We start from the raw sequence: 15,605 nt of genomic DNA, 5'->3' as shown, positions 1-15,605 counted from the left end.
TTGAATACGTTGTAGAATTCATCGAGGAAAAATATTGCCTACATCTGGGATCGATTTCTTCAGCCTCTCGGTTATCTAACAGTTAAATCGTACGTTTGTCGTTGTCTAATTTGAAGGAAAAACAAGGAAAGACACAAAGACATGTGATTAGCTTATTAAAGACAATTTTTGGCGATCGTTTGGTACATATATCAAGTTGTTATTAAGCAAGTTTACATCAAACATTTAATATATATACTAAATATTTATATAGCACAAATATCCAAAATATCTTTCAGAGATATCCAAATATCTCTGCGACGTATCTAGAATGTGTTTCGGACATTTATACTATATAGATATTTAATACATATATTAAATGTTTGGTATAAAGTAGGCCAATGACAACCAAGTACATATACCAAAAATCGCCAAAAATCGCTTTAAGAGGTTAAAGAAATTGGTCCTTATATCGATCAGTCGATTATATAGCGTTTCTTCAGCATGAAAATCAGAAGGACATATTCAACAATACATATAAATCCTGCAGGCTGATTCTCTAACTTTATGACTACATGGTCGCACAGTTTTTCTATCGAGTATTAGCTGCACAATAACAACAGAACGATAACGACACTGTCGTTGAAAGAATCAGTCTATAGGATACGATCCTTGAAATTATTACTTATATAGAAAGCTACTAACCGTGATCGATTAAATTAACTGTCACCGTGACTGCAGCGTCTGAATTGCGCGATAACGCGTTATCGTTTGAGGAAGACGCGATGAAACAACGCTGCGATTATTTCCGCCGAGACTGCAATCGGTTTGCCTACCGAATCACTGTCGCGAATGCTGAGAAATATTCAAAAGGGAGATGCGTTTCAGATAGCGCCACTGGCTTGCAGTGTGTATTTGAGTCGTAACCAGAGGTCGCCATCTTCGTCATTTTATCTTATATTTCGCGCCACTCTGAGACGTTGGTTATCAGATTTGATCGTAGAATTCATATCTGCAGTTATCGTTGAAATACCAACGACTTTTATTAAGTGTCATTTGATGCACGATAAATGCAAAAATGTCAGAATCTTCCGACACACGTATAGACCCAGAAGATACTATTAGCATCTTGGTAGCTACTGATATTCATCTCGGTTTCGATTACAGTAAACAAAGAGGTTTGTTTTTAGGGAAACATTTTTTCGTATCAACATCCTGAATTGTCATTCATCAACGAGTCTCGTGAAATACTGTAAAATACACTCTGTCATTTTCTCTTTGACAGGAAGGCACTCTGATGATAGTTTCACGACCTTTGAGGAAATATTGAAATATGCCAAAGATAACGAAGTCGATTGCATCTTGCTGGGTGGAGATCTGTTTCACGATACAAAACCATCGCAGACAGCATTGCTCAAATGTGTGGAATTGCTACGAAAGTATTGTTTGGGCACCAGGTTAGTAATCCAGAAGTTGAGATACAAATACAGGATTTAAGTTTGTCAAGAATATTATAATATATTTTGTTGCATCATCAGAGAATGCAAACTGGAGTTTCTAAGTGATTCTGACTTGGTATTTCGACACTGTGCACAAAAGCACGTCAACTATGAAGACCCTAATTTGAATGTCTCGATACCGATATTTACCATCCATGGAAATCACGATGACCCAAGTATACAACTTGCTTAATTCTTGATTACACATTAGCTTGTACTCAGTAAATATGACAATTTGGGATCTGTGTTAGGTTTCGGTACTGTTGGATCAATGGATGTACTATCAGCTACGGGACTTGTGAATTACTTTGGGAAATGGACAGATCTCACTCGTGTGGTTATACCTCCTATAATCTTAAAGAAACATAATACTCACATTGCTCTCTATGGTCTGAGTTATATTAATGATCAAAGGTTATCCAGATTGTACAGGGATGAGAAAGTATGTTTACTTTAAGCATAAGTTTTGTATCCAGTCATAATAATCAATATTTTTCTCAACAACAGGTAGAGTTGTTACGTGCAAAAGACATAGAAACTTTCAATATATTTGTTTTGCATCAGAATCGGGTCAAACATGGAAGTTATGCTTATATACCTGAAGGTAAATTACACAAGTTCCTCGATATGGTTATTTGGGGCCACGAACATGAATGTCGTGTTATTCCTGAATTTAACGCAGAAGGTGGATACCATATTTACCAACCAGGTAATATTTGCTCTGTTCTTTTTAGCCATACTGCTAAACTAGTGCAATAAGTTAGAGTAAGAGAAAGTATATTTTTTTACTCTAATTGCACTAGTTGAGCAGTGCAGCTAAAAAGAACAGATCAATTGTGTACTTTTTTCTTATGAGATCATATACATTTTATTTGCTTCTACATTTATCTATGCTGCTATAAATAATTATTTTAGGAAGCTCCATTGCTACTTCTTTGTGTGAAAGTGAATCAAAACCTAAACATGTGGGTGTACTGAAAGTGAATAAGAAGAATTTTAAGATGAAAAGTTTGAAATTAAAAAGTGTTCGACCATATGTTTTTAGTAACATGATTCTCCGTGATCACGACATTAAAGTAGGAGTCTCTCTAGCAGAATCTATATGTCAGTATGTGGATCAATATATTGAAAATGATCTTATGCCTAAAGTCACTGAACAAATTACAGGTGTGTTAATTGTTTTAAACTAATTGTAACTATATTTATTTGTAACTATTTATATATATATAATCATATTTTAATATTTATAATTTTCTAAAAAATTAACATGGCAGGATATCCTGGTCAACCACTCCAACCTTTAATTCGTCTTAGAATATTTCATGAGAATGACAATGAAGTATTTGATACTCTAAGGTTTGTAAAGATAATTTTATTCTGTTCCATCTCGTACTTCTTTCCCTTATTCAGTATCTGTTTAAAGAAACAGAAAAAAAACGTATACTTTTAGTTTAGCACGAAAATATTGTGACGAAGTTGCCAATCCCATGGACATGATTATATTTCGTAAGATAAAGGGAATCGAAAGAACAAGACGTGCCATTAGAGATGGGCTTGATGATGCAGAAGAAATTACAGAACTATTCCAAGGAGATGTAAAGAAATTTTTTAGTTCTTATTGTGAATTATTGAATAGAGTTTATTTGCCCCATTACCTATTTTTTTCATGCAGGTAGGGCAGGATTGGACAAAGACTGTGCCAGGAGGAATCAAGAGGTATTTTGATATGGAAGAAAATAAGGATAAATTAACAGTATTAACTGTAACTGCATTAAATGAGGCGTTAAATCGATATGTTGATCGAGGCGATATAGAGGCCTTTAGAAACATTGTAAAGTAAGTCACCAGAACAATTTATTTCAGGAATTAATTCTCTGCATGTGTCTAAATAATTTCGTGTTTTTATTCGCCAGAGATCAGATGAAAAGAACTATCGATTATGTAAAGAAGCAAAATACTTCGACAGAAAAGAATATCCGTGAAGAGATTATAAACTTCCGCGATAAAAGACTGTCGGAGGAACAAGAGGAACAAGACAACGTAATGACGCATAGAAGAATTTATGTATGCATCTGTGCGATATGTTACACTTTCGCCCATCGAAATATTTTTTATAGGCTGTGCGGGCATTGGACAGGGCACCAGCAAAGAATCCAAAGAGTCGACAAGCTCGTAACATTAATGCAACAAACGACAGTGACAACAGCGATGAAGGTCGTGCTATACCATCACCAGCGAAAACTAGAGGAAGAGGTAGAGGTTCCAGAGGTGGTAGAGGATCCAGAGGAAGTCGTGGTCGCGGGAAAAATGATGAAAAAAATACTTCCGTTACGAAATTGGTGGTAAAGAAAACATATCATCGTTGATTATGCTGTCCTATCTATATATATTTAATGAAAATAATAACTTTCTTTTTGCAGAGCTTTGGAGACGCAAAATCAAAACAAAATACTGAGCCCTGCGTTGTTATAGATTCCGACTCCGATTTCGATTAATTACTGAAAACTATAAGCATTCATATATTATTTTTATATATACATAAAATAATTATATATATATATATATATATATATATATATATATATATATATATATATTTGTACGGAATTAATAAAAATGAAAAAAATATCTCTGAGTATGTATGAGATAAAATTTATATTCTATAAAGATTGTAGAAAAACATCTGGTAAATAAAAAATATGTTAGCATAGACATCTTTCAAATCTTTGCTTTAACAATAATCTTCCATATATTAACATAACATAAAATGTATATACTAGATTTGAGGCTTTCACGGCCATTGATACAATGTCTAGATATAGCTTCCGGATAGCTGCCCTGATGATGCAAACTGCAACGTTTGCGAAACGTCGGCATATCGCTGATTCAAGACACGGCTCCATTCCGGAAGCTATATCTAGACATTATAAAATGTATATTTTTAACTCATCTCTTCGCATAGTTATTATATTAATTTACAGTACATTACTAATTGTTAGCATAAAAAGGCAATATTTGGACTATTTTATAGATCTGTTCAATCGACTGCAAATGTCATTTTATAAATATACTCTTTAATTTTTACGTAATTAATTAATTTTGTAAAAATGTTTGGCATGCGTTTTTTCGCTTTTAATGTTATTAAAAAGAAATAGACGATGCGAGGACATAAGAACCTTAATGTTATAACAAAATTGTTAAAAATTTTAAGTTTAAAATATTTGGAATATTTTTAAAAAATTAAGTATACAGTAAATGATTCATGACAGTTCAGATATCTAATTTTATGTAAAAAAATTAAGAAGATCACTTCTTAATCATGAAAACATGCAAAATTTAATGAACTGTAATTTTAATTGAATGATATACATATTAATGATAATAATTAAGTGTACCAAAGCCAATATTCATATAGTCAAGTCTTTTATATTTAAACCATCTTAAGTTCATCTTCAGATACTGGATCATTTCATTGGAATGTCTTTCTACGGAATATCTGAAGATGAACTAATAACGTTCTTAAATATAAGATCCGACAATGAATACCGGTCCAAGAAGTATTTTTTTTTTGTAGCATAAAAAACGTAGTATAACTACGTTACACCGACAAGTCAGACGAGCAGCTCAACAGTAAAAAAATCAATCTTCATATTTTCAAACACTATTCTACACCGAAAAAGAACTCAATTAATGAACACCATTGTACGACGTCCAATATCCAATAAAAGAATTTTCCAATAGACAATTGCTTTCCAATGGACAATTGAATTTTCTATTAGAAAGTTGTTCTCCTATTGGATATCCTCCATTAGAATCCGCGCGAGAATCTGAATATAATTCTACGGGGTACGGTCCAGCGAGCGCTGCAAATGCTTTGTAGCGTTTTAACTTCTTTCTCTTTCTTCATTCGAATCCGAGAAATAGAACAAGAGGGAGAAACACTACGCGATATTTGTAGCGGTTGTTGGACCGCATCCACGATGGACCTAAAGTTATGTGCGCGACTTTGGGATATTGGCCAATTATTTTCAACATTCTGGGACGCGTTCAGATCACAGACTTCTATATAACTACTAGACTGCTAACTCTTTTAAGCCCGTATCACACTACCGACTGCACAGGCCGACTCGACTGCCGACTACGACTGCCGACTCTCAATGGACTAATCACAGTGAGGCGCCGACTCGGCGCCTGATACGGGCTTTAGGATCAGTTTCACCAATTCTGGTTAAACCAACCAACGGTTAAATTCTAAAGCCAGCAGCACACGATGTTTGTTTTCATGCTGGATTGCTTGCTGGATGGAATTAGTAGGTTTGTTCTTTCGACCTGACCTAGGGCTGCACTGGAACTGTACTAGTTGAAGAAAGTTCAAGATAGTGCAGACCAGTGCAAAGATACATATGGGTCTGAAAAGAACGGGTAAGAGCAAGTAAGGGCTATCGCACACAATTGACATAACTGCATATGCATAGCATAAAATCGTATGGACCAATGAGCATCGAATATTAAGCATCGAACACCAATATGGCGACTTAATACTCGATGCTCATTGGTACATACGGTCTTATGCTATGCATATGCAGTTATGTCAATTTGTGTGCGATAGCCCTTAGAGCAGTAAGATGGCGGACAACATGGCTGAATTAATTTATGGTCATGTTTTCGCACTTATAGCATTTTATGTTTTGTTGAACAATCCTATTTCTTTTAAAAACTGTTTTGTGTTGGATACCCATACAACAAATCCCTCCGAAAAAACGTCCAAGAGCCTTCCCAGGATGTCTTTCGGATATTTTGTGCTGTTTGGATAACATTCTAAATACTTCTTTTATGTCATTCTACATTATATATTTATTATATATTTATCTACATTATATATTTATTATATATTTAAGTATTTACTTACTGTTTATAGATTCCGTCGTCGGATTATTTCTTCTACGTAATGCCAACTAGGTATACCGATTTTACAGGTTATAGATACAAATTTAAATTTTTTCGGTTAGCTGCCCTGCACTGCTTGCTCTACCTCCAGACCTAGGGCAGTCAGTTCACTGACTCGCTGCACTAGTTCAGCCTGCACTGTTCGAAACACATTTTCTTGCACTGTTCTGATCGAAAGAACGTATTAGTGCAAACTTCGTGAACTAGTGCAGCCAGTTCAGGTCGAAAGAACAAACCTACTCTGTTCTGATTGGTGCAATTCTGAAGACGGACTAATCAGAATAGAGTATTTCTATCCAGCAATCCAGCATCGTGTGCCACTGGTTTAACTACCAGAAGTGCCAACATCGAGACTGAATATAAATTGTTCATTGAGATTTAAGGCGTTTTTTTGTTTTATAACCACGATAGCGTTTGTTTGGTTAGTTTGGTCCACTTAACACTCGCAACGCCACGAGCGTCATTCTATCTTTGTTGCTCGAGGCATTGCGAGCGTTAAGTGGACCAAACTAACCAACCAAACGGTATCGTGGTGACGAAACGAAAAACTCCTTTAGTATCACATTGTTTATGGCACGTCGCATTTAAGGCTGCGTTCAGATTCTTCACCCGGGTGTATTCTATTACTAGAAGTGCTATAGTTTATGTAACATATACTGTAGTGTTTCTAGTAATAGAGTGCACCTGGATGAGGAATCTGAACGCACCCTAAGTTGACTACTCTGCTACTTTTAACCGTCGGTTATGGCTCCTGCACACAGGATGCGGTAATGCTTGCCGCGCGGCGGAAGTCCGCGCGACAGCCAATCAATATTCCGTAAGAACTAGAAGGTTATTACGGAAAGCAGCATATTAATTGGCTGTCGCGCGAACTTCCCTCGCGCGGTAAACATTACCGCGTCTTGTGTGTAGAAGCCATTAGCTTAACCGAAGTTGGTGAAATCGGCTCTTATATAGTACTATGTAAAATTGACCCCGAACAGTATTACGAACATGTATTACGTACGGGGAAAAAGGTATCTGTGCATGCCTGAAACTGGTGTTCTAGAAGAAGAGGAATGTAATATGGCCGATGCCGCCTGTTTAAATATTTGTATACGTACAGAGTAAAAAATGTGTACAGAGTGAAATACGTTACAGAAAAAAAAATTGTAAAAATAAATGATTGATCAATTGTATACTTACATCAGAGTACAATAATGCCCAACTAGATGTCAAACAAGATGGCACGTGCTATTGGCAGCACTACATTGGCTGCGTTCAGCAGAACTCATCCAAATAACACGTGTCGTTCAAGAAACGTTTTTGATATATTTTACAAACAATAGTAAAACGTTACATACGTTTATAAAACGTATATAAAACCAATATGTGCTATCAGGGTAGCGCTTTGTAAACGGTTTAATGATATATTGCAATAGTTTAGATGTTCTGCTGAATGCTCTTTGAGGGCATTCCCTGGTAGGGATATCCCTGGTAGCACATGTTGGTTTTATATACGTTTTATAAACGTATGTAACGTTTTATTATCGTTTGTAAAATATATCAAAAACGTTTCTTAAACGACACGTGTTAATTGGGATGGCGATCGCTGAGTAAACATGTTGCGCCACTGAATGCGTTCAGCAGCGCAACATGTTTTCTACTTGAGATGGCGATCGCTGAGAAAACAATAATAAAACGTTATATACGTTTATAAAACGTATATAAACCAACATGTGCTACCAGGGATGTTTTTCAGTGAACTGAAAGTACGCTGAATCTAAGCTAAACATGTTGAACAAGATGGATGCCTCCAGTTTTATTAAAACACAATATACATATATAAAAATATAATATATAGACTGCGTTCGTTTTGACGCTTACAATGCTCTGAGCATCATTTCATCCTTGTTTCTATCAAATATTAAACAAATGATGCTTACACGTGCTATAAACGCTAAAACGAACGTAGCCATAATGTTGTGGATACTATAATTTAAATTGAAAAATAATATATATATATATATATATATATATATTTATTTATTTATTTATATAGCGCTGATATGCCCTCAAAGAGCGTTCAGAGAACATCTAAATTGTTGCAATGTATCATTAAATCGTTTACATAGCACTGAGTTCTGCTGAACACAGCCATTGTGAATGTCGGAACACCAAATAGACGCATGCGCGAGATTTCTGTATATATTAGGAAGTTTTTGCAAATATACAGTATAGATACGGTAAACGCTAAAATGATGCCATCGAGACAAAAGACCAAACTGCGCATGCGCATCGGTCACGTTAACGTGCGAACGTTATTTCTGAAAAATAGCATTCACGAATAACGTCGATTTATAGCTACCAAAATGAAATCTGAACGATTGAGATTCACAAGTCAAGATGATCTCATACTTTTAAGAGAGATCATATCCCAAAATCCATATGAAGAGAATGAAAAATGGAAAACGATTGCAGCCCATATAGCACAGATCTTGCAGCAATATTGCTGCAACGTTGAAGCAATGTTAAAAGTTGCAGCAATGTTGCCGCAATATTGCTGCATATATGGGAGATTGTGTAGGATATTGTTTTATCGTACGTTACCGTAGCATTTACCATGTAAAAACTCTTTTGAAATAAGCGATGTAAAAACGGAATATGGTATGAAATCATGTGACTTCAGCGTTTATCGTATCTAAAATAAGAAATTGCAAAAACTCCCTATTTTTCCCCGGTACGATTAGACACAACCAACCGATGAAAAGAATTATCTAGTGAATTACTAGGTCGAACCAATCATTACAATCTGTGTCCAATTGTATCGTGGTCAATCGGGTCCCACCCATTTCAATATCGGCCAAATCAGCTATATCCATCGGCTGTAGAACATATTAACTTTAAAAACATCGCTATAACCTTAGGATTGTTATGTTTCATGTATCTCATCACAGTAGTAGCATAATATATTCCGCATTCATCATATCACTAGATTTTCACTTTTCCGCCAGCACATTTCATGACTAACAAGTTCACGTGAAAAGTTTCACGTTTCCACGTTTCGCCGAGTTACGTGATCACGAGTTCACGTAAAACTTTTCACTTTTCACGTTTCCATCCTAGGGGAAAAGTTACATGATCGCTGCCCAGACTAGTGACCGCTCTCATGCTTCTCTCTGATTCTTGCAATCATATTTTCGATATAACTCGATTCTGCGCAGTACGCAGTCCAGTATGCTCTTCCGGGAACGTTCTCTTAAGGTCTCATCGTCAGACGTGTGAGACGACGAGAATACTGTAATCGTAAATCTCAGGTATTTTAGTAGTAAACTTATTTTTTCAACTAAAATATAGAGTTAAATTTATATAGCGAATATTTACAAGTAAGTTGCAGCTGCAAAAGTGTTTTATATTTGTTTGGTTACTTGGATGCAGCTGGATAAATTTTCATGTTAATCATGGAGCTGTTGTATATTACTGCAGCATAACCTTAAAACATACTTATATTTGCACATTTTAATACTTTTGTAAGGATTTTATTATCATCAGTTTAAGAATTCGTAAAGTAAGCATTCGTATTAAGAATTAATAATTTAATGTGCACAATCGTTTACAGAGATGCCGCCAAAAAGAGGAAAAGTGCAAAAGGAGGAGGTCCAAGTTTCCCTTGGACCTCAGCTGCGTGAGGGCGAAGTAGTGTTTGGCGTCGCGCACATTTTTGCTAGTTTTAATGACACTTTTGTTCATGTCACGGATTTATCTGGGAGGTTTGTGCTATGTGTGATTACTTATGACACTATAGATTAATATTTTTATATATGTATATATATTTATATATTTAATTATTAATATATATTTTTTTATTCACACTCAGAGAGACAATTGCTAGGGTGACTGGTGGCATGAAAGTAAAGGCGGATCGTGATGAAGCCTCACCGTATGCTGCCATGCTTGCGGCTCAAGTATGTTATTTTACTATCATATCTACACTAGTTTTAAAAAAAATTAATATTTTGACTTCCACATCCAGGCAACACCTAGATGATAACTCTGTAATCTAAGGTGTGTTCATGTTTGTGGGAAAGCGAGTTCTTTTCTGTAGTTAGAAATATGTGCTCAGATATTACACTTTTTCTTATCTATGAGAAAAGAGAACATTCATTCATTTATGATCAACTTATACAGTGTAAGAAAGATAATAAAAATGAATTATTAAAAAGTTTGATTTCTTGTTTTGCAGGATGTTGCGGAGAAGTGTAAAAGCTTAGGGATTACTGCCCTGCATATTAAATTGCGAGCAACAGGAGGAAACAAGACGAAGACACCTGGACCAGGTGCTCAATCTGCTCTGCGAGCTTTGGCCCGTTCAAGCATGAAAATCGGACGTATTGAAGATGTTACGCCAATTCCATCAGATTCCACACGCAGAAAGGGGGGTCGCCGTGGACGCAGGCTATAAATTATTATGCCTTTCTGTATCTTTTATCTTACAATAAATGTCTAGAAAAAGAAATCGTGATATTTTGTTCTGTATACGGCCCTTCTTTAATCCGTACATAGATATTTTTTGGGAATTTAAAATTGTATATACATTTCGCTTATATACTTTATTACTATCGTTACAGTATCTAGGAGTAGTTTCATACTTGATTGTTATAAAGTTGCGTTATAGATAATTATAAATAAGTTCGTCTCGAAATTGACAAATTACCAAAAAATGTGCAATAATAACAATAGAGCAAAGTATAAATATTTTAGGCTTCCATAATATAACGTAAGCAGCCGTTGTGGCAAAAATATATACAAAGCATCCGTGTAGTAAAGCTACTACAATTACATGATCAGTGTTCTCATATATTATATATAATATGTTCTTGTATTGTTATATTTATATTGTAATGAAATTGCAAATAATTATGTCTGACCGACTAACTGGCCAACGGTAAGATACAACTTGACTTTCACATCTACTTTCTGCGCTGGTTTATGCTCGAGCGTGGCGATAGTGTTCACGTATCCATGTTGCATGACAAATCCAACTATCACTGGTTCTTCCTTCTCATTATTTTCATGCGGAGTTACATGTAAACGTATCACGGCTTTGTTTCCCTTCCGCCAGACTACGAGTCTTAAAAAAAACGATTTCATAAATAGAGCGCTTATAAACGCGTATGATCTATCTTTGTGTTTACAATTCACACACACTCTACGTACTTTGGATCGTCCTGAAAATTGTGGTTGTCACTTGTGTCGTCATATTCGGCAGCGTCATCCCTTGGCGGTAAGATCAATGGGCTATGAGGCAACACTAAACTCGCATTTGGTGCAATTTTTATCGGCTTAGGGTCCTCCATCACGGACACTTGCCGTACAGTAGACGGCAATAGATTTGGAGACTCGCATCCCTGCAATTATCAGTCAGTGTCAGAGAACTCAACTCTCAGAGCTACAAGACCACAATTTCGTATTACTTGTTGCGTGCTCTCTTGTTTTACATCCTCCTTTTCTTCAACGAGCGACGTAGATAACGAGGTGTCCAACGGCAATATAGTTATCTGCGTCTGATGCTGCGTCGGATTGCAGAACTTTAGCAGCAGTTCGCTCGCTTTACCCGGTCGCAGAGGTTCGCAAGTAACAATCTTTACTTCCGGGATATGATAACTAAAATATGTAATTACAATTGATAGTTATACAACGTATATAACCCGTATTTTTTCATACGAAAATAATACTGGCCTGCAAAATTAGAAAATTAGAAAATTAGAAGTTTGTTAAGTGGCATAGAAATTTTTTATGGTTTCTAATAGATTTCGGTGCGTTGGATTTAAATCCGGCCATAAAAGGTATTTATCTCATTTCTAGATGAAAAAAATAAGTTTAGATTCTCAAAAACAAGCTATTTAAAAACAAGGAATTTAAAGTTTTTAATTAATATTTTTACTGAAAAAACAAAACTAAAGTCCGCATATCACTCTCCTGAATTAAGGAAGAGAGAGTATTGAATAAAGTGCAAAACTCTGTTGTTAGCATATTCTTCTCCCAAGTAGAATAAATTTCTAAAAGATATTTTAAAGACATCTTAAAAATTAAAAAAAAAAACCACAAAGGACGTCTTTAAGTTATTTTTTTTAATTTGTTGTATTTGAGCTTTTCTGAATTCCAGAGAATGATACGCGCATTTCAGTTTTATTTTTTCCACTAAAAGTATTAACTAAAAACTTTATTTTGAGACCCAGTGAAGCTACGAACCTATCTACCTACGAGCTATATGTACCTCTGAAATTGAAAAATCGCTCAAATGACCTGTTTTTTGCGAATCTAACACCAATTTTCTTAAAATTTCTGATAAACATTTTTTACGACCAGATTTAAATCACACCAAAATATATTAGAAACCATAAAAAATTCCCATGGCACTCATCGGACCCATAATTTTGCAGGCCAGTGTAATTAGTTCCTTAATGTAACGTTCGCATTACTTACAGCGCGGCTAATAAAATCTTGAATTTTGTAGATTGCGGGCAAAGATCCGATTTGCTGACGTTATGCTCGCATACTCGACAACGCTGCGACCTCTTGACTAAAAACTGCCTATGCTGGGGACGTAATTCGTTTATCCTTTCAGCCTGCACGTCCGGATGTTGCAAACGCTGTTCCAATGTGGTGACTGTCTCGCCAGATTTTATGAAATATTTAGAGCAACGTTCGTGTTTGTCACAGATCGTTTATCTGACTAGAGATTGAAAACCATTTAAAGACTGCAAAGTTTCTTACGTTTAGTTATATCCACGGATTCCGTAAATATGTCGCTCGGCAACTCCTCCACTTCCTCGCTCGAGACGGACGGCATCGGCTGAGCGGTTGAGTGAGACTGTGTCGGTGGTTTTATGGGGTGCCCGATTCGTTTGCGAATCAGCGCAGATGTGAAACACATCATTGTCTGTCATCAACAAGCAATATCAGTTGGAGAAACGAAGTATATTTGATTCTCTTAGGTATACAATCAAGTAGAGAGAAGCCAGTAAAAGCCATTTTATATCAGCAATAACATTGCTAATAACATGTATTTCTAGTAATGTTATTAACAAATATATCTCATTTAAAAGTGCTGAAAACAATTTGTTCCAACAAATTCCAAGTTAATCACATTTAGTTATTTGTTACTTTTAGAATGAAAAATGTTTATAACTTGTTTTCAACACTTTGTGGAAACAAATGTTACTGATAAAAATTACTTATTTTGATAACATGTTGACAGCTTTGTCACCAATATTGTCGAAAATATTATTTCTGTAATACATCACTTTGCAGTCTAGATCAAAGAGTGTTGAAAGCAAATGTTATTAGTAGAAAATTGAATTAAATATGTGTTAGCAATATTGTTAATAATAAAGATTTAGTCTTGACTTTGCTGTATTATAAAAACTGTCAAATTTTTGTATAACACATATTTGTATAACACATATTTGTATAACACATATTTGCTAATAACAGTGTTGTTAACTGTTTTAAAATTTTCAAACTTTATTGAAAACATTTGAGAAAATCATTTTTACCAATAACATTAGCTATTAGCAATTTAACAATGGCAAATAATTTTTCTAATTTTGTAATTGATATTTGTGTTTTTCACATTGTTAGAAGCATATTTTATTAGAAACTTTCAATAAGCTGTTTTCTATAATTTGGCTAGAAACATTTTTATTATTAGCTTTTTCTATTAACATTGTTATTGTTACTTTCTCAAAACAAATCTTAAAAATCAGTTACAAATATTACACAGCAATTCTTTAATTTAATTGTTACTTTAATTAAACTTTAATCGAAGTAATTATTGCTCTACTAAACTTTAATTAAATTGTTGATTTACTTTAAATAATTTCATTACTTTTAGTTATTTTTTACTCTAATTTGTTGAAAAAATGTATTGCACTAAACAAACTCGTAATATTCCCAAAGACTCACAGCCGGCATAAAAGAGCGTTTCGGGCGAAACTTCTTTCTCTCACACTGTTGTTTCTCTATAGATGCTAATATTTTATGATAATCAATGAGTGCATTGATTCGCGTCATATGTGGGTTTTCTTGCTCAGGCCAGCCTCCGGTTGCTATATAAATACGTAATAAAAATTTTACTTTTAAAATACTATAAACTTATTCAAGAGATTACCAAGTTTTATAATCAAATAATAGCAAGATATTCAACAATAAAATCTATCCTCACCTACAGACTGATCAGGTATGCCTGCATCACGAGAACTCCACCGACACAATGAACAGAAAAGATAATATACCTTCTTAGGCGTAGCCTTGATATCCTTGCTCTCTTCTGCTTCTAATGCTGTTGCTGTTCTTACAGGTGCTAGACCTGCTCTTGTAGATAATGTTTGAAAACAACAAGGACAGTCAAAGCAATTAGAACATCTGTAAATATATTGTTATTATTGTATCATATATATATATATATATATATATATATATATATATATATATGAAATTTAAAGTATGCGAACATACTTGTTCTTTTTAAGGCGTACTTCTGAAGAGGGTAAGTTTTCCATACAATTAGGGCAGTAATGAGAGTCCACCTGTACAATCAAAATGTGATTTATGAGAAGGACATATTCTACATACACAATGGTATACATCTGCAGAGAGAGAGTCTAATTATTAACTAAATCTTTAATTGTGTATATTTCTGCTTGTGTTTGCCTTACAGATTTCAGAAAACGCACCTCTTGACAAACGCAATAACCACATCGTATCTTTAGGCAGTGTCGACAGAAATATATCTTTGATATCGGTTTCAACGAACCGCAATTGCATACGTAACGCACATAATCTGGCTGATTTAAATATGTCATGTTGAAAAATCAGTTCAACGATTAACGAAGCTGAACGAGCCGAAATGACATGAACGTCACTAACGCCTCTCACACGCTAACCTAAAAGCGCACCCATTTTCTTCTAAGGATGCGTTATATCATACGCTCGCAACGCCGCGAATATTCGTTCTATCCCATCTCGAAAGTGGCGGCTCGTAACGGAGACTTTGGAACTATTTCAGCCAATCATAACGGGTCTAATAGATCCCTTATTTGCTGACCAATAGCGTTCGTTGAATGTTTCTCATGAGTTGGCTATACTGACCGAAGACAAATTGCGACGCAGCGAGTAACGTATTTCATAAATCATCTT

General features: G+C 35.0%; 3 protein-coding genes across 3 annotated transcripts; 2 read left to right on the top strand and 1 right to left on the bottom strand.

Moving 5' to 3' along the window:
* Window positions 1-904: 904 nt before the first annotated feature.
* On the top strand, window positions 905-4,190 carry LOC116844069 (double-strand break repair protein MRE11). Its single transcript, XM_032815180.1, has 12 exons — window positions 905-1,157; window positions 1,265-1,436; window positions 1,518-1,654; window positions 1,730-1,920; window positions 1,986-2,187; window positions 2,394-2,645; window positions 2,753-2,834; window positions 2,929-3,073; window positions 3,151-3,314; window positions 3,392-3,518; window positions 3,596-3,820; window positions 3,899-4,190. The coding sequence occupies exons 1-12, from the start codon at window positions 1,058-1,060 to the stop codon at window positions 3,971-3,973; spliced, it is 1,872 nt and encodes a 623-aa protein (XP_032671071.1). The 5' UTR covers window positions 905-1,057; the 3' UTR covers window positions 3,974-4,190.
* A 5,361-nt stretch (window positions 4,191-9,551) lies between these two features.
* LOC116844132 (40S ribosomal protein S14a) lies at window positions 9,552-10,920 on the top strand. The gene is made up of 4 exons (XM_032815296.1): window positions 9,552-9,721; window positions 10,024-10,174; window positions 10,282-10,369; window positions 10,648-10,920. Exons 2-4 carry the CDS (start codon window positions 10,026-10,028, stop codon window positions 10,864-10,866), a joined length of 456 nt encoding a protein of 151 aa, XP_032671187.1. The 5' UTR covers window positions 9,552-9,721; window positions 10,024-10,025; the 3' UTR covers window positions 10,867-10,920.
* Window positions 10,921-10,995: 75 nt separating this feature from the next.
* Window positions 10,996-15,404, bottom strand: LOC116844131 (dynactin subunit 4). Its single transcript, XM_032815294.1, has 9 exons — window positions 15,143-15,404; window positions 14,925-14,995; window positions 14,632-14,831; window positions 14,373-14,515; window positions 13,182-13,347; window positions 12,891-13,074; window positions 11,879-12,068; window positions 11,622-11,812; window positions 10,996-11,535 (listed from the first exon to the last, which is right to left on the bottom strand). Exons 1-9 carry the CDS (start codon window positions 15,269-15,271, stop codon window positions 11,322-11,324), a joined length of 1,488 nt encoding a protein of 495 aa, XP_032671185.1. The 5' UTR covers window positions 15,272-15,404; the 3' UTR covers window positions 10,996-11,321.
* Window positions 15,405-15,605: the final 201 nt, after the last annotated feature.

Source organism: Odontomachus brunneus, unplaced genomic scaffold (genome assembly GCF_010583005.1).
Source record: "Odontomachus brunneus isolate Ranch 3 - 2012 unplaced genomic scaffold, Obru_v1 Obru_scaffold_039, whole genome shotgun sequence".
Lineage (NCBI taxonomy): Eukaryota > Metazoa > Arthropoda > Insecta > Hymenoptera > Formicidae > Odontomachus > Odontomachus brunneus.
This window is presented reverse-complemented; position numbering and strand designations above follow the sequence as displayed.

Excerpts from the sequence above, each read along its gene's own strand:
- LOC116844069 (XM_032815180.1), top strand. The coding sequence starts at position 1,058 with ATGTCAGAATCTTCCGACACACGTATAGACCCAGAAGATACTATTAGC. Across the intron at positions 2,188-2,393 it reads ATACCATATTTACCAACCAG|GAAGCTCCATTGCTACTTCT; the intron begins GTAATATTTGCT and ends TAATTATTTTAG. Across the intron at positions 3,315-3,391 it reads GCCTTTAGAAACATTGTAAA|AGATCAGATGAAAAGAACTA; the intron begins GTAAGTCACCAG and ends TTTATTCGCCAG.
- LOC116844132 (XM_032815296.1), top strand. The coding sequence starts at position 10,026 with ATGCCGCCAAAAAGAGGAAAAGTGCAAAAGGAGGAGGTCCAAGTTTCC. Across the intron at positions 10,175-10,281 it reads GTCACGGATTTATCTGGGAG|AGAGACAATTGCTAGGGTGA; the intron begins GTTTGTGCTATG and ends ATTCACACTCAG. Across the intron at positions 10,370-10,647 it reads CTGCCATGCTTGCGGCTCAA|GATGTTGCGGAGAAGTGTAA; the intron begins GTATGTTATTTT and ends CTTGTTTTGCAG.
- LOC116844131 (XM_032815294.1), bottom strand. The coding sequence starts at position 15,271 with ATGACATATTTAAATCAGCCAGATTATGTGCGTTACGTATGCAATTGC. Across the intron at positions 14,516-14,631 it reads CATACCTGATCAGTCTGTAG|CAACCGGAGGCTGGCCTGAG; the intron begins GTGAGGATAGAT and ends GTATTTATATAG. Across the intron at positions 13,348-14,372 it reads AACGCTCTTTTATGCCGGCT|ACAATGATGTGTTTCACATC; the intron begins GTGAGTCTTTGG and ends TGTTGATGACAG.